Raw genomic sequence first — 26,213 nt, 5'->3', positions numbered from 1 at the left:
GTGATGTTTTGATGTTGCTGGATCATTTTATTTTAGTCTATTAGTCTACATTTATGTGTTTTTGTCGGATGTTTGTTTATCTTTTAGTTTTCGGGTTTGGCCTTATCGTGTCGAATAGAAATTGTTGTTAAAAGTTTTCATTCGAATGAATTCATTGTGATATTATAAACATAGTTGTTACAATGGTGGAATTATGAGACTTCTAATTTCATTTTTATGAGTAATTTATCTAAGACCACAAATTAAATCTGTCCACATAAAATATACTACCTCAGTAAAATATGGACCCCACAATCTATTAACCCTACTTCTACCGCTTTTTCTTCTCCGATTTTACTTTATCAATTGCGTATTAAAATTTGTATTATTTACAATTTTATCTATTTTTTATGGACGAAGGTAGCATTAGTTTTAACAATTTGGCCGTCCATAAAACTAGACCAATTCTAGAAATGAAATGTTTTAAACACCACTAACACCACTAACTTTGCCTAAGCCACTTCTCCCTAACTCTATCTTCCTTTACCAGTTTACCACTGATTACTCTATCATTAACTTTGTCTATTTTTCTTAGATTTATTTACTAACTAAGCGTAAAAATTGACGAAATCCCTAATTCTTATTTACTGTAGCAGAAGAAACCCTATTTCTCACTATTTAGTCCTCCAAAATGAACGCCGCTGCTGCTTATTCTTCTTCTTCTTCACCATTCTCATACGCATCCATTTCTACCATCAATGGAGCGTAATTTCTTCAGAAATCTGCCATCAGAAATCACCACCAACATCCTCTCGCGGCTCCCTATCAGAAGCATTGCGTTAAGCAAGTGCGTTTGCAAATCATGGCTCAATCTGCTCGATTCCGACGATTTCGAATACAAAACCCCACCCGCCCTAGCTCTCTTGCAGCAGATGAACTCAATTCGGTCCTCAATTTTCGATATTGAAGACGAAGACGAAGACGAAGCCGATGAGGAGAAGAGCCATGATCTTCACTACATTCCGCTCACAGATTTCGATATCCCTCACGAAAACTCAGAACAACTGGCGGCTATGGCTGCAAATGGATTGCTTCTTCTGCACTCAAAGTTAGGGTTTTCTCAAATTCCTCTTTTTATATGCAATCCGATCACTCGTCAGTATATAGAGCTATGGGGCCCTGAGGATTACATCTTAGATGATGATGCTGTTGTTGTTGATGATGATGATGTTGATCCGTTGTTTTGTTTTGGTTTTGGTGTGAGCAAAATAAGTGGGCAATATAAGGTGGTCTGTATCAATGCGGACACCGACTTTCACTATGTATACACCCTTGGAACAGGAACATGGAGGCGCGTTGCAGCCGGCGCTGCTTCAGGTCTCGGATTCTATACAGCTGCACACATTGTTTGTAATGGCAACATCCATTGGACAGGAGCATATTATTCGCCTCATGCCTTACGGATTTGTGGTTTTGATCTAGAAAATGAATGTTTTAGCAACTTCGCTGCTCCTCCTCCTCCGCCTCCTGTAAATGGACGTAGCCGTCTAACCGGGGAGTTGTCTACTTTGAGGGATTGTCTCTGTTATTCATACACATGGGAAGATGAAATTGTCGTTTGGTCGATGAAGGAATACCATGTCGAGGAATCTTGGACTATACTGTACAAGATGAGTAGTAACGGTTTTGATTTTGATCGGGCTTCTGTTTTTGGTTGGAATTATATGTGCGTTAAACCAATTAAACTTTTTAAAGATGGTGACGTTTTGATGCTGCTGGCCAAAAAGCGGCTCATCTACTACTCCAACAAGACACGAACTATTCAACAAGTCGGTATGTTTGAGGATGCAGCTGCGAAGGATTACGTTAGTGCCCTGATTTTCACTCCTAGCCTTTTCTCATTCAAGAATTTCGGATTCAAGAATGTGATCTCGTTTTAGTTAGTATACATTTGTGTGTTTGTGTGGAAGGATTGTTTGTGGTGTAGTTTTTTGGTTATAAATCTTCTTTGTCGTTTACTGTTCGGGTTTGGCCTTATCGTGTTGTATGTAATATTGTTGTTGCTACTGCACCTATGATATCTCTTGCAATTTTGCAATAAAGTGACAATTAGCCCCAATTTGTACCTTAAATGGCATTATTTAGTGGCTAATTTTGTTAATTACCTCTGATATGGAGAGCCTGTCATAGGCTTTTGTATTATAATAACAGGTTTTCTTATTGTGTGGTGTTAGTGTTCGACCTTATCATGTTGTGTTGTTATTGTATTAGACTATTATATGCTCCGTATTTATTTGTATATCATAGAGTTTGAACTGAAAATGGATTCAGTTTTGTGGATGTACCAAAGCATAAAAAATGAGATCTTTTTTAGAAACAAAGGAAGTTTAATGGGACCTCGTTCTAGTTTATAATGCTAAATTATTTTTTAGGATTACCATACTTCTGCATAATTTTGATACCTAACTTTTTCTCACTTAAGAGTTCAGAGTTTATAATGCTAGTCTACATTTGTGTTTTGTGGTTATCTGGTCATGTTCGTGTCTAAGGTTTCTTTATCGTACGGTGTTCAGATTTGGCTTTATCATGTCAACCTATTCTGGTGTGGCTAGTAAATATATTTTGGGATGCTCTCTATGATATCATTCTAAATGATAATGTCAATCTGCATCGTGCTCATGTTCATTTTTAATGTTATCTTATTGTGTGTTATTCGAGTTTGGCCTTATCATGTCGTCAAGTTTATATATATTGTTGAGATACTATCTATAAATAAAAATTGACTAATTTCAGTGGACGTAACAAAAATGAACTACTGTGGCAATTGTTTATAATTTCATTCTTGTTCATAATGTTAATCTAGATTTTTTGGTCGTTATCGAATCGTGTAAACGTGATATCATTTTGTTAGCGCGTGTACGAGACATGTTCGTGTTGAATGCTTTTTTTTTATTATTATTAAGTGGTGTTTATGTTTGATCTTATCATTATGAGTTGTTTCATGTCAGGCTATTATTTGAAGGATGTATAATAATAATATAAAAAAAATTATTTTTCAAGAATGAGGAACTGTACACTTAGAAACACTATCTTTGTGAACCTAGTGTTTTAAAAATTTGATCGGCTTGCAACTGGTTCATTGAACTGTTGAATACTTGAGTCGTCTTGAACCGAATAATTCGGCCTTCCAAATTGAGGGGATCTTCTCTGGATTGACATATCTGATGAGAGCTTTGCAGAGAGGCCGGTTGCGTTTTCCTGCATCGAGAGGGGATCTTCTTCTCTGGAACATTCTGTATAATTTTTGGGTTGACGAAGCGCGGGTTCATGCCTGGTTGCCGTGAACTGCAATTTTATGCGTTTAAATGCAAATAATTATGTGTAGAAATTAATTATTGTTTGCCACTGCTTCTCTTTTCCTTTCACCATTGATAGTAACAGAATTTGGTTTTGCAGAACGGACATTCTTTTTTCCACACATTTGTATTTGCAGTATACTATTAAAGTACCTTCTAACCGATTCTCTCGACCGCATGAAATTAGTTTTCATTGTATGATTCTTCTAATAATGTGCTAGAATGTGCAAAAAATTGCAACTTATTCGTCAATTGTTAGTTTACTTATAGATCTTGGTCATCCAATCGTTTCAAGCGTGTTAACTAATCTTCCATGTGTATTTATACATACGTAACTTTTCATGACATGTGGTATCATTGTCCTAATTGAGTATGTAAATGTAACGCAATCGGCAAAGCTCATTCACAGAACATCATTAGCTTTAAGATTTAATGTTTCCGTTTTCCTTATTTGCATACGAACGATAAGAATAAATAATTTCAAATTTACAACTAATTACTATTACTTGATGCAAGATGTTCGTGCTCGATCAAGTGTTTAATCATCGAACTAACATTGTGCATTTTTTGATGCATTATGCTCGATTGTGTGCTTGCTTAGCATTTTGAGGTCGAGCATCGTGCTTTCAAGCATTGCCCGGTTAACCATCAAGCGTAACCAGCATTAGGCGGTAGTGTCGTAAGTATGGGTATGTATTTAAGCCATGTTAGATTGTTGAGATTTTGACCTTGCAATCTACTGAATCAGCGGATGAAATCTGTGAACTTCTCACTAAGATGGCAGGCTTTACCAGTGAAGAAATGATTGAATTCACCAATTAAGGATTTGGGGTTCTTCTCATTCCTTCGGAACTTCAAGGAACTCAGATCTATTTCGTTGGACTTGACATGTCCTCGTAGCATCTGCAGTTCCTCACATTGGAAAGTGAGGGTGAAATTCAGCCATGGTGGAACTTTTTCTGGAATTACCAGCTTATGTTCCCCGGCAGACTTCTTGATCTTCATCTGATGAGGCTTATTCATCTGTGTGATTATTTGAATTTTTCAATTTATAACTTTATTCAAACTTCACAATCAAGTGAGGAGGGCAGTTGTGAGCTTTTGGTACATCCCTGAAGAGAGCCCGGATGGTTAAATGGAAACCCCCGGACCAAGGATGGATCGAACTCAACACAAACGTTTGGTTCTCGGCTCAGGAGATAGATCATGTGGAGGTGGACTAATCCGAGGTTGTGATGGTGCTCTCATACGAGCATTCTGGACACCGCTAGATGCATCATCTGGCCTTGAGGCTGACCTACTTGCCTTGGGTCATTGGAACAAATATGCGTCCACCTCAATCCAGATAGTGGAATTAGTGGTAATGGAATATGATGTTCATTTTCTAAAATGAGAAGTTCTATATTTCTAAGAAACGAATTAACAAAAAGAAAATTCTATTTTTAAATGGAGGAAGTATTAAAGTCGCCCGGCCTAGCTCGGCCCAGGCCTGGCCCACCAGTGAAACGAAGCGGGCTTAGTTAGGATGGCCTCATTGGTTGAAATGGGCTCCAATTTGGCTAATTTGCAAACCCAGGCCCAAGACTATTTGAACCGTGGACTTAGGCGTCCGTGCTGCTGAAAAACTCTTTGACATGATTCCGAAGCATGATGGGACATATATTTGCTGCTGCAGGGCGGTGGGATAGTGTTGCCAAAGTCCGTAAATTTATGAGGGATCGAGGAGTGAAGAAGGACCCGGGGTGTAGCTGGCTTGAGGTTGAGAAGAAGGTTCACGTGTTTTTGGTTGACGATGCTTGAACGGCCATGTTCCATGGCACCAGGTACAACTCCTGATAACTGCATTTTTTGTAGAATGAATGAATGGCTATTAAATGAATTGCAATGAAAATATGTTAGGATTTGAATACATCCCTATATATATTCTGTCAATTTGGAAATAAAATACTGGATCAAATGGTCATGGAACTGATAAATGCATAGCTAGTTGCATAATTTTGTTGCTAAACTATGTCAAGGAGAAGTTATAAGTCTGAATAGACTACCTTCTTTAGATCTTTTTGGATGAAAGTAATGATAAAGTGCCTCATTGTAACTAAGTACTAACTGAAATTGGAGCAAATACTTCTTCAAGTGCAATGTTTTATGGAACTGTGGAATACAAAACCTGAGCCCCGTGGCGATGAGGAGCCTATTAATCAAGGGGACGAGATCGAGTCAATAAGGGAAGCAGAAGAAACGAGACGAGAGGAAGATGGCAGCGAAGTTGAAAGAGCAATGTCGCTTGGAGGCACTTGCAACCACCAATGAGGCACGCGAAAGGTGAAAAAAGCTGGAAGCAGAGAAGACGCAACGAGCAATCGGATCGTGTGTTTTTAAATATATATAGGGCCGAGTCCCCCAAATTTTATCTCCTATTCCAATTGATGATGAGAGGTGAGAGATTTTCTTGATTTGTATGGGATGCTGCTATGAATATGCCATTGGGTTCAGTTGCCCTGTCTCTATTCCAATTGAAGCTATGCTCAACTTTATTTTCTATATAGTTTTAAATTTTAATCAAATGAAGCAAAAAAGTTTTTATGTTCAAAATTTAATCTTAAAATTTACATTAAGAGCTTCTCGATCAAATTTGATGCTCCCTCCTATTCTATTATCTAAGTACTCCCTCCGTTCCAATTAAGATGATATGTTTCTTAGTTAGACATAAAATTTTAGTAGTTGTTGGTTGTGTGTTTAATTGAAAAGATAAAAAGTGACTGTAAGTAGTAAATGTAGAGAGAAAGAAAGTTGAAAATTTCAATTAGAGTGAGAAAAAATGGTTGAGTGAAATAATAGGAAAAATAATCTTAGAGAAAATATTACCAAATATTGAAATGTGTGAATTTTATTTAAGACAAACTAAAAAAAAATGCCATCTTAGCTGGTAAGGAGGGGGTATAAGTTAATCTACTACGCACAACTTCTTAATTTATTTTTTTCCTAAAAATAAATATGATTCATTTTAAGTGGGATCGTAAAAGGAACGTAAATCACTTATGGTAGGATGGAATGAAGACTCAATTTTTTATTTTGTTTTGAAGTTGTATTTTATTAGTAACTAGTATCACCCATGTGCGTTGCACGACTCTTTGAAATTTCTTCACGTAAAATTGGAAATGTCAATTTACTTAAATAAATAAAATGATAAAAGATAAAATTATACGGAATTTATAAATCACAATTAAAATTTTATAGAGTTTATAGATCACATTAATTAAAAACAAAAACAAAAAAACAAAAGAGCTTCACATATTGTCTTGTTAATTATTTTAAATAATGTTGAAAATAAAATATTGTATTTATATTTGAATTGATCTTTAATCTCATTAATTATTAATCAATAAACATTCAATAATTCTGTTAATTGAGAATCGATTAACTAGTTAATCATCTATTACTAAAAATTATTCTCTCCGTCCTCGCTAGAGTCCCGACATCAATTTTGGGCGCCCCGCTTTAAGAGTCCTGCTGAGATAAATTAATAAAAAAAAAAAAAATACCTACAAAGTGTTAAAAGTGGGTCCCAAAATCCACTACAACCAATAAAAAAGTGGGTCCCAACATCCACTAAAACATTTATTTATTGAACACTCAACTAAAAGTGGATCCCAACATCCACTAAATATTTATTCATTACACACTAAACACTTTTTTCTTAAAATATGTGACCAACTCAACTGGGACTCTTAAAGCGGGACGGAGGGAGTAATGGATTAGGATGCAACCAAGAAATGAAATTTTCAATAAAAAATATGGATTCCCAAAATCGCCTATGCTCATGCATCTCTATCCACCGGATCTTCTCCGTTCATCATCTCCAACACTTTCATCGTCAGGCGTCGACCCCATCTTTTCAATTAATAAAACACAAACAACAAATATTAGTAACAAAATATAATCACACAAAAAGAATGTGCAAAGTAAACAAATTGTTTTTTCCAGAAAATTCAGTGAAGCAAAAGAAGGTAGTAAGTGACGTACAAGCAAACAAAGTAGTATATTTATAGCCATGGATTTAAATTGTATCCATGTATTCTTTATTTGTAACGGCTTTAATGTTAAATAGTGCAACGAATAATAATTGTTAAGGAAAATAAAAATAATTAGTAGTAATTAAATAAAATTAATATCATTAAATCTTAAAAGTTTTATACTCCCTCCGTCCCGGATAATTCGGGTCACTTTGACCGGGCACGGGTTTTAAGAATTGTAATGAAAAGTGGGTTGAAAAAGTTAGTGAAATGTGGGTTCTACTTTTATATATTAGTTTTATAATAAAATGTGAGTAGGAATGAGTTAGTGGAATATGGAGTGCACTACCATAAATGGTAAAGGTGAAGTGAGACAAATTATGTGGGACAGACTGAAATAGAAAACTGGGACGAATTATATGGGACGAAGGGAGTAACGTTGATTCATGATTCACGGTATAAGCATGAGCGATGATCTATATCAAAATTTATTACTACGTGTATAATAACAGTTAATCTAATTGTTGTAATTTGATCTAAAATGGAAGATAATCTAATTATTTTGCTACACTAATGTGCGGTTACTATATTTTGTGGCCATGAAATCTATTCACACAATAAAAGAAACTAGTATCACACCTGTGCGATGCACAGATTAAATATTTTAAAATAATAATTTTAAATTATAGGTTATTTAAAAAAATTTAAAACATTATAAAAAATGTATATAATAACTATGAATTATACGGCTAAAACATATATATTAAACATGAAATAATTAAGAATGAATCATAAAAATTTGGAAAGCTTTGATTCATAATACATGAATGGAAATTATTTGAAATAACATCATTTCATTAAGTTCTTCGAAGAAAAAAAAATAATCCATGTATCATGGAGTACTAAATAAAAATACTATTCCTATATTAGAATTAATTGAAATTATAACATCTCACGAACTACTTTCCATACAAAAATTTCATAATTGTGAATAAATAAATTATAAATCAACTTATTACTATTTTGTTATTAATTGACCCATTTAATAACAACAAATTTTAAAAATTGACATGGAATAAATATAAAACAATAGCTAAATGATTCAGGCAATATTAAAGTAAAACTTAAAAATGAATTAAAAAAGAATTAAGTTATAATATACTATTTAATTTATAAGAGCATTAATACTTCCATAACTCAACTTATATAGATATGTTGAAAAAATACTGATATGTAGTATAGCATAATTTTCTACCATGGGACAGAGGATATAGTAATAACGTCTTATATAAGTGATCCAAAAAGATGGTAATATATATTAGTGAAGGCTATCGCTTAGCCAAATATATAACGGACCAATAATATAGGCAAGCTTAAACTTAATAGCCTAATAGCTCATCTTTATAACAAAAGGAATAAAGTACAGTTCATCAGACTAATATAATTATTGAAGAAGATTAAACCAAAAATATAAAGACCAATAATATGGGGAAGTCTAAACTTGATGAATAGCCTAATATCCAATCCACAATTAGTAAGACTATTAATAATATTATTATTGAAAAAGACTAAATATGAATATGCAAATTGGACAAGAATATGCCAGCTGTGATGCTACACCGAAATTTCACCATATCGGCCTTCGTCCACGCTGTGCCCCTCTACCTCATTCTCTCATACAATTTGCCGTCGTGAAGAGTAAAAAAAAAACAAATAAACAAAACAAAACACACAACCACAATGAAAATACAACAAATGATAAACATGAAATTGTACGAAAAAACGTCACTTCCTTAAGTATTGCACCAAACCTTTCGTGTAAACTTCACAGAAAAGTTGCTTGAATAATAACGCCCTAAGCAAAAAAAATATAATTAATGATTTTATATAATTTGCATACAAACATAAAATAGCGCATAAACAACATACCGCACGGTAATGAAAACACACTATAACCCGATGTGAAGAATGATTCCATGATGTCGACCTTTCTTCATAAGATATGAACAAAATATCAAACTTAAGTGTGAGGTAAGTAGGAATGTGTAGATAGTAAGTCTTCAAACGTCATATTTATAGATAAAAAATTAACCATGAGATGATTTATAACTTCTCCAAATTAAAGTCATAAATTTGCACCTTTAAATGTGAATAATAAGTATCAAAAACTGGATAATTAATTAAAAAATTGATTGATGGATGGAAACTATATACGGACACACATTAATTTTATAAGAGAATTTAATATTTTGACTTTTTATTCTATTCTCATAGAGAATTCATGATAGCAAATATGTAACGGTAAAATAATGATGAGCATTAATTTTTGGATATTAAATTGAGTGTTACAAAGAAATGAAATGACATTTAATTAAAATAATTTTATATTACTCGATACTTATTAAATTAAAAGAGACTAAATCTTTTAATCTAAAATGGCAGATAGATGAGTTTTTGATTAAAATTTTTAACCTATGTAATACGCATATATACTTGTTTGGTTCTTAAATGAGAGTTAGTGATTTCCTATGTGCATAAAAATAATTTTGTACGTACATAAATTCTTTAATATATTGAAATAAATTAAGATACACACGCTGTGTGAAAATTATGTTAATTCATCAATATATACATGGTGGATTTCTATTTATTACTAACGCTTAACCCAACAAAAATTATTTCCCCACACAACAATGTGATTAGATTGTAACTGCCATTTTAAATTATCATAATTATTACTAATACAATTCTTAATTTTGAAAGAAGTTACAAATCCTATAATTATTATTAATACACTATATTGTTTAATACAAATATATTTTAAAATATTCTAAATTAGTACTCAAAACACAACTTTTATATGATGAAGATGTATAGATAGATTTTCATTTGTAATACCCAAAATGATATATGGTCAAATAAGATGTTATGATTCCCACCTTTATCTGTTATTAAATAATTAATACTTGAATTATAAATGCTATATGTATTGATTATCATGCCCAATTATCAAATATTCAAATTAGTCCATAACTTATAAGTATTTCAGAATGAGGACAAAACTTATAAATATTTCAAAAGAAGGCCAAAACTCGCCTTTTATATATGTATAGATACAACTCTAAAATAGATAATAAAATTACTCCATCCTTCTACATTAATATCTAAGTTCACCAAGATTGAGTTAGAATCGTAAAGAAACCATGTGAAAAAGTATGAGTAAAAATATTTGTAGAAACATATTTGGAAGATCGTAAAATATATCCTCTATATTTGAAGGGCTAGTTAGTAGGTGGTGAGTATAATGAGTCTTCTTTCTCCGGTGGCTGTATTATTTAATCTAAGATTCCCGTCGTCCTATTTGAATAAACAATAGGATTGGCGTCCCTTAAGAATTAAATATTACATCTATCCCTTGAAAATTAAAACTATTTTAGTTTTGGATCGTTACTTAAAAATAAAAATTTTTTAACTTTCTATTTCATGATTTGAACCCCACAATCTGCTAACACTGTTTCCACTACTTTTTCTTACTTTATCCATTTTTCTTTCCCTCTCTGATCTTATTTTACCAATTCTTTTCTCTTATACTTTACAAATTATGCATTAAAACTCTTGTCATTTTAAAAATTTTAATTTTTCAAAGATGAATATAGCCAGGGACTGAGCCACGGTGGAGCCGGGGGGGCTTTGGCCCCCTCACCCATTTGCCTATTTAATATAATATATGTAAGTAGCTTTACAATTATGTAATGCCAGTGCAGTTGGGTAGAACTCTGCCTTCTTGTTCATGGGTACCAGGTTCAAACCCCACTTGGGATTTTTTGATTTTATCTATTTCTTCTATTTTGTATTCAATTATGTTTTATTTGATTTATACATTTGTAAATTTGATTTTAAAGTTATACACATAATTCATTTGCGACTTGTTTTCTTATTTTCTCAAATTAGTAAATTTTGTTAGTTTTCTCATATTCATTTATATTTTATGGATTTTCTCACATAAACTTTTATTGATTTTTTCCCTTAGTAATTTTGTACATAAATCATTTAAATTTATAATCATAAAAAAGAAAGAATTTTACACTTTAAGATTATAAAATGATTCTTCAATTTCATAAATATTGTAAAATATTACTATATGATATTAATAAAATCAATTTTAATGTGAAGCCTATTATGATAAAAAAAAATCTATAATAGTAGATGATAACTCTTTGATCTAATATGAAAATATATCATAAAATATTAGTAGTAAAATATGTGCTATGCTCTATAAATCTATTCACTAATTAATTTTTCCATTATCCATTTCTCACGCGAGGCTTTTATGTTGATCTCGTTCAAGTTGTTTCCGCGTCGTTAGCACTGAACACACTCAATAAATTTTAATGGTAATTTGGGCCTCCCATCGTTAAAATTCTAGCTCCGCCACTGGATGTAGCATATACACATGCAGTCGTTTTTACAACTTAAAATTTTAAAGATGAATTAATAATAAAATACTTGGATGGAATGGATATTATTATTTCGTATTTCGTTGGATGATAACACTAAGAAATTAATAATATATGCATGTAATCGTTTTTATAACTTTGGAATTTTAATTTAGTAATAAAAAAATCAATTAGATGTGGATGACTATTATAATTCTATTAGATAATAAGTTTAAGAAATTAAATATATATACATGCATCCTTTTTTATAATTTAGAATTCTAAATTATAAAGTAATTAAAATATTGTTAGTGGAGAATGAGTCCTCAATAGAGATAAAAGAGTTTCCAAAATTAGAAAGTGCATATTCATGTGGAACGGACTAAAAAGGGAAAAATGCATATCAGGGATAGAGGGAGTATATTTTTTTTTACAAAATAGGTAAATAACTAAATTTTGCAATAGTTGTGTGAATAAAATATTCAAGGATCATTCAATTTTTACTAGTATAGGGAAGAACTAGTTGGATGAACCTAGAATAATAAAATACACTAATATATATTTTTTATGTATAGAATATATAGGTAAATAACTAAATTATTCTCTAACAAATTCATGAATAATGAAAGAAAGAAATTGACAAAAGGATGGGATTGCGGATGGCCTAAGAGCATTCATAACGGTGCCCACCGGCGTCTCGGTCTCATCCCGCCGAGACAAGACGTCTGCAAGACACCGTTGCATGTCAAGGGGTTTCGCAAGGGGAGATGCATTTTTCGAGAAAGCGCGCCACCCCCCCCCCCCCCCAACACCCCCCGGCATGCTTTCGTTGAGTCAGTGACGCCCACTTTCAATATTAATTTTTAAGAAACCGAATAAAATTAGCATTTAATAAGAAATTTCCATTTTCCCAAATATCAATGTTCTTCCCCTTTTTTTTAATATTTTAATTTTCGACTTATCCTAAAATCATCTATAAATAACCCATTTATCATATAGTAATTTTTTTCAAGACTAAAAACACAGTATATCTTAATTTCTCACTCATATATTTCTCTGTTCAAATAATCATTTTCAATTGTGCTAATATGGTCGGCTGTGCTAATATGGTCGGCCAACCCAGATGAAAGTTGAGAGCCTCAATCTCAACAACAATAATGTGTTGTCGCTAGATTATCCGACTTCGAGTACCCAAGACTCAGCAACGCCCAACTACCAGAGGCCACGGACTCCAACTAATGACGTTTACTTGACCTCACATGTTGCACATGCCCCACATGCAGTACATGACGCCCTACGGTTCGTCACAATAGTTGTCCCAAATTTAGGAAGATTACGACCAAAATCCCGAATTCAGAATCTGGAATCTGACAACCAATCCAAGAAATTGTTCGAAGTGTGAGTCGCCACTACAGAGGATCCGATTCGTGAGAACCAACATAACCGGAATATTTTTTGGGTGAGGGTGACTGAAAACTACGTTTTGAAATAATGCTTCAGAGTCGACCAAGTGAGCACGGATATTCAAAGATTCTCTGCCATCAAGAGGATTGAAGAAAGGCAGCTCAAAACGGAGTCATTGTGAGACCGGTTATGATGATCTTATAACAAGACACCGGTTCATTTTTAGGATTTAAATTATGTGATTTTTATTTTTAAAAATTTACTCCCTCCGTCCCTGAAAATTTGTCACCTATTTCCTTTTTCGTCAATCCCTAAAAATTTGTCACCTTTCACTTTTATTATTTTTGGTAATGGATCACATATTCCACTAACTCATTCTCACTCACCTTTTATTTTAAAACTAATATATAAAAGTAGGACCCACATGCCACCAACTTTTTCAACTCACTTTCTATTACATTTCTTAAAACTCGTGTCAGGCCAAATGGTGATGAATTTTGGGGGACGGAAGGAGTATATTGTAATTTTTTTAATTTTTTTAATGAATATTTTTTTATTAATCGTATTTTTAATTTAATGAAATGAATTAATGGGATAAAAAAAGTTCAAAGAGTAAATAGTTAACAGAGGAATAGTCGTAGATGTTATCTTTTGAATTAGTGATGGAGTAAAGTGCAATGTAACGCCCATGAATAGTGTAGTTAGTGTTGTGACTAATAATAGGAGAGTACTCCTAAAAAATCCTATTGCCCCAACTCATAGCCCATCTTAAAACAGTACTCAAAAGTTTCGTTATTTAAGTAACACATGCAAGGACTTGATTATTTAAGTAACAAAGGCTTTCTCTCCTATCACAGAATTGGCTAAAATGGCTCTCTCACTCTTGATCGCAATAATTGTATCGATTTTGGCATGGTCTCATTTCTGCCGCCCCAGCCGGAACTTTCCACCGGGGCCATACCAGTTCCCGATCATCGGAAACATCCTCCAGCTAGGGCGGAACCCCCACAAGTCTCTCGCCGACCTCTCCAAAACCTACGGCCCTGTGATGTCTCTCAAGCTCGGTAGCATCAACACCGTCGTCATATCGTCGCCGGATTCTGCCAGACTGGTGCTGCAAGAGCACGACCAAGCCTTCTCCGGCCGCACCATCTCCGCCGCCGCCGAAGCGCACGGCTTCGACAAGATTTCACTCGCACTCATACCGGTTGGAGAGAGGTGGAGAAAACTGCGAAAGCTGTACAGAGAGCAGATGTTCTCGGCGCGGCGCCTCGACGGCGGCGCGGGAGTCCGGCGCGAGAAGGTCCAGAGGCTGATAGATTACTTGCGCAAGTGCAGCGAGAGCGGGCGGGCCGTGGATTTGGGGCAGGCGGCGTTTGTGACGTCGTTTAATCTTATGAGCGCGACTATTTTCTCTGTGGATTTGATTGAATTTGAATCCGGCACAACGCAGCATCTGAAGGAGACGGTCGAGGGCTTGATGACGACTTTGGGGACTCCTAATGTGGCCGACTTTTTCCCGTTTCTCAAGTGGTTGGATCCGCAGAGGATCAAGAAGAGGTCGGAGTTTTACTTGGGGAGATTGCTTGGTGTTTTGGGAGGGATAATTGATGAGAGGTTTGAATCAAGATCTATGGAATTGGAGAGGAAGAATGATTTGTTGGCTGTGATTTTCGATCTCATGGAGGAATCTGATGAGTATGACTTTAACTTCAAGGACATTCGACATCTGTTTGTGGTGGCACCTCTCTCTCTCTAAAATTTGTTTCAATATGATAGTATATTCTAAAAACTTACATGGTTGCACAATTTATATAGGACTTATTTGTGGGAGGATCAGACACGACTCAATCCACAGTAGAATGGGCAATGACAGAACTGCTAGCTAATCCAGAGAAGATGAGTAATGCAAAGAATGAGCTGAAAAGTGTGATTGGAGAGAAGAAGCAAGTTGAAGAATCACACATATCAAGACTCCCATACTTGCAGGCACTGATCAAAGAGACCTTACGGCTCCATCCTCCCGTTCCGTTTCTGGTTCCTCGACAGGTGGATCGCGAGGTCAAGATTGGGGATTACATAATTCCCCAACACTCCCAGGTATTCGTCAACGCTTGGGCTATAGGCAGTGATTCGAGCATCTGGCCCAACCCTACTTCTTTCAAGCCTGAAAGATTCTTAAACAACAATATAGAGTTTAAGGGCCAAGATTTCGAGCTTATTCCATTTGGGTCAGGGAGAAGAATGTGCCCGGGTTTGCCTCTGGCCGATAGAATGTTGTCTCTAATGTTGGGCTCTATGCTTCACAATTTTGAATGGGAAATGGAAGGAGGGGTGAGACCTGACACCACGGATGAGTTCGGAATGGTACTACACAAGGCAGTTCCTCTCAAGGTCATTCCACTTTGTTGTTTCTGAAATCTGGACCTCTTCTTTTACTTGAAAATTTGGATGAGATCTTGGTGTGTCGTATTTTCATCCCTACTTTAATAAAAATAAATTTGGATGATATCTTGGTCATGTGTTGTATCTCCATTCCTACTTTAATAAAAATTTGGTTTGATTTGTTTATAATTCAACGAACATTCACTTAAGTTTGTTAGATTTAAGGAGGTTGGATGATGCATTTCATGTCCAAAAAGAAGGAATGTATAGATCCTCATGCAGTGTGCCAATATGTGATAGTAATTGGTTGCAATTGCAGTAGATCGATCCAGTGCATGAAAATTGGATAATTTATTGACTTCACTCTTTTAATTAGCATGCCACTACGCATGCTCTAATGAGCCTGTATTGTCAAGCCATCATCACAGTAACACTCAGGGGTTTTATTGAAAGACCTGAGTTTACTAAAAATCATTTTTCGACTGCGGTCCATTTTCTCTCTGTATTTTGACATATCTGACCATCTTGTGCCGCTGAAATGATGTTCTCATACGGTCACCTTCTCTGCCGAACAGGTCAAAGGTATCCTTGTGCCGCTGAGATGGTGTTCTCATACGGTCACCTTCTCTGCCCAAAATGCCAGAGGTTTGTGCCGGGAAGGTGGCCACCTTCCACGGCACTGGCGGATCTAAGTGAGGACAAGGGGGTACGAGTGTACCCCTAAAACAAAATGCTAGTAGTGGTGCAGTGGTAAACATGTCACCTTGCCATTTGATAGACCTGGGTTTGAATCCTATGAATGGCACTTTCATATCTTATGCTTTTTCAGTGTCCTTTTTCTCTGTTTTATTTTTAGTTTCTACCAAACTAGTATTTTTTTTTTCTTTCTGTTTTATAACATAGTAAGTGTCCTTTTTCCCTGTTTTATTTTTAGTGTCTACCAAACTAATATTTTATTTTTTTTCTTTTGGTTTTATAACATAGTATGATATTTTTGCCGATGAATTAAATTTTCTATATTTTGTCTTGTAAAATGTTTTAATGTTTTGAATGCATTTAATTTTGTTTATGCTTTTGTTATTGTACATTCAAAAAAATTATAATTAATCAATTTAATTTTCTCTTATAAACATTATTCGATTCGGTTATCATGCATTTATTTTATCTTTATTATTTCTTGATCCTTTGCAAACAATTTAATTTATTTTAATGCATTTTTAAATATAATACTCTTTCTAATGTTTTTACACTTTCATTTTTTCTATTTTGCAAAATGACTAAATTTTACTTAGATAATTAAAAATATGATTTCTTCATAAAAATAATATATGTTGTTGCTACTCCAAATAAATCATTCATATAATATTTTAAATATTCTCATTTTTTATATACTCATAATGAAGTTTATTATCAAGAAAAAATATAAAATGATTAAAACATCAGTCGAATTTTGAAACTCTAAATCGTTATAACTATTTATCGCACTCTCAGATCGGAAATCCTGGATCCGCCACTGTTCCACGGTCACCTTCTCTGTCGTCCGTTCACGGTCAGAGGTATCCCGTGTACACTAGTCCGAGCGGGGACACCACCCTCACTGGGACCCGAATTCGACTTATATATCATCATTCATAATTCACTTGGCCTTAGCCAACAGATAGGTATCATACACAAAACATTTATGGCAAGACAATATCAAATCACGAACATGTGTTCGAGTTTTCATAAAATATAATTTGTATTTTTAGTATAAGAAAGCTCACCTCGTTCGCTAAATTTCCTTAACTTGAAATTCTCCCTCCGACTTTAACTTGCAAAGATAACCTTTTTGGAAACAAAACAATATAATATGATACACTAATCAGTCTTCAAGAAATTCTTAAACTTTAATAGGAATGCATGCCTCAATTAATTCCTTTTTTCTTATTTCACTTATCTTTAAGGAATTTCTCAACCTTATTTATTATTGGATGATTCTTCTTCCACTATTTTCGGGCTTCGATTAAATTGAATCTATGCGTCTTTTACTTAGAAAATCTACTCTTACGCTAGGTAGATTAATCTTTAAGGAATTTCTCAACCTTATTTATTATTGGATGATTCTTCTTCCACTATTTTCGGGTTTCGATTAAATTGGATCTATGCGTCTTTTACTTAGAAAATCTACTCTTACGTTAGGTAGATTATTTTAGCTTAGTTACACCATTAGAATGAATCATATAAAAATATTAATGAGACCTTAATTTAAAACTTAAGCTAAGATTTAAAATTTCCTCCAAACAAATTATAATTTCGAACTGGGCTAAGACTTCCTCTGATTTTCAGCCCAAGTAATTAAGTTTTGAAATTGGGCCTCTCCAATTTATTCACTGCAGCCCCAACTATTTAAAATGGTGTTGGGCTCGAATTTAATTCTTTCATTTGCTTTATTTAGCCCAAGTAGAGAAATTAAAATGTAGCAGCCCAATACCAAAATGACCCAAATATAAATACTCCATTTCATCTCCCTCACACCTAACCTATAGCCCAAACCAAAATGAGAGAAAGTCTCATCCCCCTCTCTACCTACTACTGACCGTCGGCCAGCCTCCCTCCGGCGGTGTTCTCTCCTCCTCTTCTCCCTCTCTCTCCCGTCTCTCCCTCTTTTCTCTCTTTCTCCCTCCCTTCTCTCTCGGCTCTCCCTCTCTCCACCACACCATCGCCGTCTCAGCTCCGCCGCCACGCCACCGCCGTTTCGCCGATCTCCGACAGGTAGGGGTGATCAACAATTGCGTTCATCTATTTTGTCCCTCTCATTTGCTTATTCACCAAGATTTTATTTTATTACTTCTTTTTTTTTTATGCCAAGCTTTGTAAATTAAAATTTTAGATTTGAATGGGATGAAACAGTGACGATTTTCGGAGCGTGGGCTGTCGATTGTCGGCGACGGAGTGTGGTGCGGAATAGGGGCCTCCGGTGATAGGAACAGAGACCGGTATTGCACCGATACGCACTGAACCACTAGAAGGAGAAGAGAGGGAAGAGAGAGAAACAACTTGCATCAATTCATTCACATAATATCTGAATTACAATCATGATCGGTATATATATAACCTCTCATGTCCACGTAAGCAACAATTAACCAACTATAACAACTTCTAACTGACTAACTAACTTGAATCCTTGCCACGTGTGCGTATGGTGATGTAGATTGTCTGGTTTACGTGCTGCATGCACTCTCGTGCACCTCCGCAACAGCTTATTCTTGTTCTCATCTCGCACTTATTTATCTTCTTTCTCTTTCGTGTATCAGAGTGTCGAGCTCGCTGCCGGACGTCTTTCCGGCAGACTCCTATGTTATTTCAAGTTAAGTTCCTATTTTTCTTTGAGAATCTGCCATTTTTATGTTCTTGAAAGCTACAGCAATTCTGCCTACATGCAATATATTCATCCGATGCTAAATTGGTGTTTTTGGGCAGAGGTCATGCCTTGCCTATATGCAATGTTGCAAGATGTGAAATAAAAAGTGAGGTGTTTTATGGTACTCACCTTTTGTGATGTGGAAAAGATTTGCTGACTATGTCTCTTTGTGGCATGAAAAAGGATCTTGTTAGATTGCCTCTTCTTCCTACTTCGTTGGCTGAATACTGTGGGGAGTATTGTTTATGTGGTGTGGGCATGAAAGTGATGGTTGGGGTAAATATATATATATATATATATATATATATATATATATATATATATATGGAAACTAAGCAACTTGGCGGACAAATCCTCTTTGTCATAAGATCATAATCTTCTGCCAGCTTATTACTTGCTGTGTCGGCCACTTTTCATTTTTTTATTTTTTATTTTTCTATTTTTATTTTTATGCATTTTACTTACTCTATTAATTTAATGATTTGGGTTTGGTGTAGGAAAAATCCGGTTCAAGCTCGTGGCTGTGGTGTAGGAAAACAGATGGCATCCACATGGCATCCACAGTTATTCCTGATGATGTACCGGACTTTCTTGAAGTACGAACACGACCGTTGAACGGGCTGCGTGAATTTTTCTCTAAGGGCTCGGGTGGTAGCCTTGAAAAGGGAAGAAAATGTAATGTTCATCATCCTTATCATCCGTTTGGTAGCTCTGAAAATAATCTCCCGACCCGGTAATAAAACTCGGGTTTCACACTCACAGCTATTATTATCAGTGTAGGTAGTGTAACTCAATCACAGTGGGAGGCAGGTATAAGGATCGGTGATTTCAGACATGCTCCTGAAAACAAAGTGTTCTCCCAATTTTGCCCTCGTATCCCTCCAATTTGAAGCTTCTCTTCACGGAATTGACATCGTCTTCGTGAGTATTCGGAATCCGAGAAACAATTTTTCATTTGTTCTCTCTGTTTGGTTGTTTAGTTTTCTCATCTGGGAGGCAGGGGAGGAGGGGAGAAGTTGTTGGGTGTGGAACTGGATGAGAAGGGGGATTTGATTGCAACAGCGGCGGCAGAGACGGAGGTGGCGAGAGGAGGAAGGGGTGTTGTTGTCGTGTTGGAGGAGGAGTTATCGAGGGTGTTGAGGCGTTCGCGGAAGCAGGAATGGCCGAATCCGGTGAACTGCTAGATGGGGTGGCAATCGGAGCTAAAGGATGACCGCGGCGGTTGCTGCGACAGCGGCGGTGGATGTGCAGCGGCGGTCCGCCGTCTGCTGCAGAAGTAGAGATTCATTCCAAAATCTAGCAAGGGGCAGTTTAGTCGGAGGCATCTTATTTTCAGCCATGATCCGTTTCAACCAAACACACACAAATTGGGCTGCAGTAGTTTGTTGGGTTGAACCAAACAACCCACAACTCTATCCACCAAATCAAGATAAGCTCATTTCCCACAAAGCCTGATAATTGTTGTATCCGCTACCACCCGCCCCCTAATTGTAATAGATAAAGATTTGATAAATTTGTACAATAGTACTTTAGCAGACTTCGGAGATATGCCGGACATTATAAACTTTTATTTGGTGTTACTTTTTTTTTGTACTTGAAATGTTCGTTTGAGGACGAAGCAACGATTATTTAAAATTCCAAGATCGATTATTATAAACGTAAAGAGCATGTTTTGAATACTACAACAACCACTTATTATTTATCTTTACGCTAATAATAATAATAGTAATAATAAGGTATGAAAGTTCGGATTGTTACATCGCGAGACAGCTCGCCACGCGCCTTGGCGATGTGGCGTGCTCCCGTTCGTGCGTGACGCCCACTCCCCAGCCCGCGAGTGGGCGTCGTTTATATCCGTTGAAAATGTTTTTTTTTTTTTTAAAGATTCAGGAAAAAATCGAAAATTAAAAAAAAAAGATCCCAAAAATATACTATCTGTTTATTGCCGTTTTTTTCAAATTTTAATTTTTTTTCTATTGTTTTAATCCTCCAGTCACTTCTATAAATACCAAATCATTCCCACAAATTATCTACCACAAAAAAAATCTTTATTCTCACTCAAACACTCTCTACATTCTTTATCTCAAAACATTATTTTTCTCTCAAATTTTAATCCATTCATGGATCCATTTGAGCAAATGCATCGAATAATGGAAGAATCGCTAGAAGAATATCGACGTAGGGAGGAGAAGGAAGCCGCAGTGCGTCAAAAGCGACCCCGAAAATACATCCATTGTAACCGGGAGGAAGCCGCCGCAAGGTTAGTACGCGATTACTTTTGTGCGAACCCAGTATGGGGAGATACCTACTTCCGTCGCCGTTTCCGCATGCGCCGGGAGCTTTTCTGCATATCGCAAATACATTGGCGGCCCAGGAAGAGTACTTCCAAGAAGGGTTCGACGCTATTGGTCGTCCCAGTCATACGACGCTCCAGAAATGTACTGCAGCAATCCATCAGCTTGCTACTGAACAAATGACGGATTTGTTCAACGAATACATGCACGTCGGAGAAAGCACTGGGAGACTTTGTTTGATTAACTTCTGCAAAGGCGTCCGGGCAGCCTTCACCGACGAATTTCTGAAGAAGCCAAGCACCGCAGATTGTTAGTTTTTGCTCCGACTTCACGAACAAGTGCACGGATTCCCCGGGATACTCGGCAGCGTCGATTGCATGCATTGGCAATGGAAGAATTGTCATGTGGCGTGGAGGGGGTCATACACGAGCGGCCACAAAGGCACCCACCCCATCGTTATACTCGAGGCCGTTGCCGACTACCGGCTATGGATTTGGCATGCGTATTTCGGGGTCCCCGGATCAACCAACGACGCCAACGTGCTCAGCGCATCCGACCTCTTCAGCGAATTTCTGAATGGTAAAGCATCGGCCATCAACTTCATCGCTTACAACCGCCATTATAAAATAGGGTACTATCTTGCCGACGGCATCTATCAGAAGTGGCCAACTTTCGTGAACACATTCAGCAGCCCGATGAACAAAAAACATGCTCTTTTTGCGCAGAAGCAAGAGGCTGCTCGCAAGGATGTGATAGAGCGTTCGGGGTTCTCCAAGCTCGATTCAACATTATCAAAGCCCCAGCTCGTACGTGGTTTATGGCGAATATGGTCGACATTATGTATACGTGCATAATCTTGCACAACATGATTGTCGCCGACGAAGGACCTGAGGCGGAAAATTGGTTCATTGAAACCCCAGGAAGCTCTACTGCAAGTAGTCCGCCTCGCAGTGGAGTGCATCCGTCTTTGCAAGAGCGGTTATGTGTTTGGGCAAAGACACGTGATTCTACCGCCCACGCCCAACTCCAGGAGGATCTAATGGAGCACATTTGGGCAAAATTTGGCAATCGTTAGATGATCGTCACTAGAGAACTCCTTCTGCTTCTTTGCCTTCATTTTTTTATGATTTGAGTTTTGAGATTTTGAATTTAAGTGTGCAATTTTTAATTTCTAGTATTTTAAATTATGTTCTTTTTTTTAAGGATTTTAAATTGTAATTTTTTTTAATTTAATAAAGTGTGTTTTTATTAATTGAATTTGTTGGAAATAAAAATAAAAAATGAAATTGAATGAATAGTTAAGGGATGAGATGGTTAAGAGATGGAGGGATGCAGGTGTTGTCTCTTAGTTAAGAGATGGGGTGAAAAGTACAGTGGGGCCCATGAATAGTGAAGAGATGAGACGATAAAAGACATGGATACGGATGGTCTAACACTACTTACTCAACCTTTTATCTCACGCTCTCTTACTTTTCCAATTATATATTGAAACTCGTGTCGAACTAAGTGTTCATAATTTTCAAAGACAGAGAGAGTATTAGTTTTATAGTACTCCCTTCATTCCAACTACATTGAGTAATAAAGTAAGAGATGTTGAAGTTTTTTTTAGCTAAAAAAGAAAATTGATCACTCGTGGTGGGACAACTCAAAATGAAAAGTTGATCACTTGTGATGGGACGGATGGAGTAATATTTATCAAACATTAAAACAACAAAAATAAATCAATTAGCAAAAATAAACATTGAAAACACTGAAACACACTCAAAAGACTTCGTTATTTAAGTAACACATGTAAGGACTTTATTACGAAGTAACAAAGGTTTTCTCTCCTATCACAGAATTGGCTAAAATGGCTCTCTCACTCTTGATCGCAATAATTGTATCGATTTTGGCATGGTCTCATTTCCGCCGCCGCAGCCGGAACCTTCCACCGGGGCCATACCCGTTTCCGATCGTCGGAAACATCCTCCAGCTAGGGCGGAACCCGCACAAGTCTCTCGCCGACCTCTCCAAAACCTACGGCCCTGTGATGTCTCTCAAGCTCGGTAGCATCCACACCGTCGTCATATCGTCGCCGGATTCCGCCAGACTGGTGCTGCAAGAGCACGACCTAGCCTTCTCCGGCCGCACCATCCCAGCGGCATCCGAAGCCCACGGCTTCGACAAGATTTCACTCCCACTCATACCGGTTGGAGAGAGGTGGAGAAAACTGCGAAAGCTGTACAGAGAGCAGATGTTCTCGGCACGGCGCCTCGGCGGCGGCGCGGGAGTCCGGCGCGAGAAGGTCCAGAGGCTGATAGATTACTTGCGCAAGTGCAGCGAGAGCGGGCGGGCCGTGGATTTGGGGCAGGCGGCGTTTGTGACGTCGTTTAATCTTATGAGCGCGACTATTTTCTCTGTGGATTTGATTGAGTTTGAATCCGGCGCGACGCAGCAGCTGAAGGAGACGGTCGAGGGCGTGATGATGGCTTTGGGGACTCCGAATGTGGCCGACTTTTTCCCGTTTCTCAAGTGGTTGGATCCGCAGAGGATCAAGAAGAGGTTGGAGTTTTACTTTGGGAGATTGCTTGGTGTTTTGGGAGGGATAGTTGAAGAGAGGTTTGGAGAGGAAGAATGATTTATTGGCTGTGCTTTTCGATCTCATGGATGGATCTGATGAGTATGAATTTAGCTTCAAGGACATTCAACATCTGTTTTTGGTGATACTTCTCTCTCCCTCTCTCTAACATTTGTTTCAATATTATACTCCCTCCATTCCATACTAATAGAGTTACTTTTCTATTTTGGAACGTTCTAAATTAATTGAGTCATTTCTATTTTTGCCAAAAAGTAACTCTCCTTTTTACATTATTCTCTCTCCAACTCTCTTACTTTATTTCTCTTACTTATTTTACCATCTATCTAACACACTATTCTTAAACTCTATGTCGAAAAGAAATGCTTCTATTAACAAGGAACGGAGGGAGCATATTCTAAAAACTTACATGGTTGCACAATTTATATAGGACTTATTTCTGGGAGGAACAGACACAACTCAAAGCACAGTGGAATGGGCAATGACAGAACTGCTAGCTAATCCGGAGAAGATGAATAATGCAAAGAATGAGCTGAAAAGTGTGATTGGAGAGATGAAGCAAGTTGAAGAATCACATATATCAAGACTCCCATACTTGCAGGCACTGATCAAAGAGACCTTACGGCTCCATCCTCCCGTTCCGTTTCTAGTTCCTCGACAGGTGGATCGTGAGGTCAAGATTGGGGATTACATAATTCCCCAACACTCCCAGGTATTCGTCAACGCTTGGGCTATAGGTAGAGATTCGAGCATCTGGCCCAACCCTAGTTTGTTTGAACCTGAAAGATTCTTAAATAACAATATGGGGTTCCAGGGCCAAGATTTCGAGTTTATTCCATTTGGGTCGGGGAGAAGAATGTGCCCAGGTTTGCCTTTGGCTGATAGAATGTTGTCTCTTCTGTTGGGCTCTATACTTCACAATTTTGAATGGGAAATGGATGGAGGGGTGACATATGACACCACGGAGGAGTTCGGAATGACATTGCACAAGGCAGTTCCTCTCAAGGCCATTCCATTTTGTTGTTTCTGAATTCTGGACCTCTTCTTTTACTTTAAAATTTTGGATGTGATCTGGTGTGTCGTATCTCCATCCCTACTTTTATAAAAATAAATTTGGATGAGATCTTGGTCATGTGTTGTATCTCCATCCCAATTTAAATAAAAATTTTGTTTGGTTTGTTTATAATTCAACGAACATCCACTTAAGTTTGTTAGATTTAATGAGGTTGGATGATGCATTTCATGTCCAAAAAGAAGGGATGTATAGATCCACATGCAGTGTGCCAATATGTGATAGGAATTGGTTGCAATTGCAGTAGATCGATCTAGTGCATGAAAATTGGATAATTTATTGACCTCACTCTTTTAATTAGCATGTCACTACGCATGCTCTAAGGAGCCTGAATTGTACTCCCTCCGTATGACAATAAACATCACATTTTGATCTAGTACAGATTTTAAGAAATACTCCTTTTGTCCCATAAAAGATATCACACTTATGGAACAATATAATAATTTAAGATGTTTTGTTTTGTGTATTAGATGAAAAGAGAAAATATAATATTTATATTATTTTGAGAGAGCACTATATCTAAAAATGAAAATGTGAGTGTGACAAATTAAAAAGAAAAATGAGACTATCTTTTATGGGACGGAGGATGTATATAATTGAAAGTGGGTGGAAAAAATTAATAGAATGTGGGTCATATTTTTATATACTTCCTCCATCCCTGAAAAGTACTATGAATTATTTCTTTGCTAGTATGTCCATGAAAAATACGAACTTTCTATTACTCATAGACATCATTTTATTTACAACTAATAGCATTAAACTACATTACTAACGATGTGTAACTCACTCACCACTAAGGCAATCCGCATCGCGTATCTCGATGTTGTCTCATCCCCATCTCGTCGCGATGCTCGTCTGGGAGAGGCGTCTCGCGAGACAGCTCGCCACACGCCTTGGCGACATGGCGTGCTCCAATTCGTGCGTGATGCCCACTCGCCGGCCCGCGAGTGGGCGTCATTTATATCCGTTGAAAATATTTTTTTTTTGTTTTTTTTTTAAATACATGGAAAATTTGAAAATTAAAAAAAAATCCCAAAAATATACTAGCCGTTTATAGCCGTTTTTTTCAAATTTTTAATTTTTTTTTCTATAATTTTTAATCCTCCAATCACTTCTATAAATATCAAATCATTCCAACAAATTATGAAAGTCATGATAATATTACAAGGAACGTCTTTATCAGAATATTTTTGCTTCCCACTTCGGTCAATTAGCAATAATTTTTCTCATCGGGTCCGGGTTACCGTAAAAAAACTCTATATTCTCACTCAAACACTCTACATTCTTCGTCTCAAAACA

General features: G+C 36.5%; 3 protein-coding genes and 1 long non-coding RNA gene across 4 annotated transcripts; all 4 read left to right on the top strand.

The window, feature by feature from the left end:
• The first annotated feature begins 737 nt into the window (after positions 1-737).
• On the top strand, positions 738-1,919 carry LOC125194754. The gene is made up of 3 exons (XM_048092984.1): positions 738-1,208; positions 1,321-1,385; positions 1,478-1,919. Exons 1-3 carry the CDS (start codon positions 738-740, stop codon positions 1,917-1,919), a joined length of 978 nt encoding a protein of 325 aa, XP_047948941.1.
• A 12,137-nt stretch (positions 1,920-14,056) lies between these two features.
• Positions 14,057-15,762, top strand: LOC125192328 (ferruginol synthase-like). Its single transcript, XM_048089871.1, has 2 exons — positions 14,057-14,926; positions 15,007-15,762. The coding sequence occupies exons 1-2, from the start codon at positions 14,057-14,059 to the stop codon at positions 15,604-15,606; spliced, it is 1,470 nt and encodes a 489-aa protein (XP_047945828.1). The 3' UTR covers positions 15,607-15,762.
• A 3,697-nt stretch (positions 15,763-19,459) lies between these two features.
• LOC125192330 lies at positions 19,460-20,520 on the top strand. The gene is made up of 3 exons (XR_007171362.1): positions 19,460-19,648; positions 19,749-19,894; positions 19,974-20,520. It is a non-coding gene; the product is annotated as an uncharacterized LOC125192330 (long non-coding RNA).
• A 2,596-nt stretch (positions 20,521-23,116) lies between these two features.
• Positions 23,117-24,918, top strand: LOC125194753 (ferruginol synthase-like). Its single transcript, XM_048092983.1, is given in 3 exon segments — positions 23,117-23,868; positions 23,870-23,966; positions 24,273-24,918. Coding segments are annotated over 3 exon segments (1,449 nt in total). The 3' UTR covers positions 24,873-24,918.
• Positions 24,919-26,213: the final 1,295 nt, after the last annotated feature.

Source organism: Salvia hispanica, chromosome 6 (genome assembly GCF_023119035.1).
Source record: "Salvia hispanica cultivar TCC Black 2014 chromosome 6, UniMelb_Shisp_WGS_1.0, whole genome shotgun sequence".
NCBI lineage: Eukaryota > Viridiplantae > Streptophyta > Magnoliopsida > Lamiales > Lamiaceae > Salvia > Salvia hispanica.
The sequence above is the reverse complement of the archived record's forward strand: the minus strand, read 5'-3'. Positions and strand labels throughout refer to the sequence as shown.

Excerpts from the sequence above, each read along its gene's own strand:
- LOC125192328 (XM_048089871.1), top strand. The coding sequence starts at position 14,057 with ATGGCTCTCTCACTCTTGATCGCAATAATTGTATCGATTTTGGCATGG. Across the intron at positions 14,927-15,006 it reads ACATTCGACATCTGTTTGTG|GACTTATTTGTGGGAGGATC; the intron begins GTGGCACCTCTC and ends CAATTTATATAG.
- LOC125194754 (XM_048092984.1), top strand. The coding sequence starts at position 738 with ATGGAGCGTAATTTCTTCAGAAATCTGCCATCAGAAATCACCACCAAC. Across the intron at positions 1,209-1,320 it reads TTGTTGTTGATGATGATGAT|GAACATGGAGGCGCGTTGCA; the intron begins GTTGATCCGTTG and ends CCCTTGGAACAG. Across the intron at positions 1,386-1,477 it reads TCTATACAGCTGCACACATT|CAACTTCGCTGCTCCTCCTC; the intron begins GTTTGTAATGGC and ends TGAATGTTTTAG.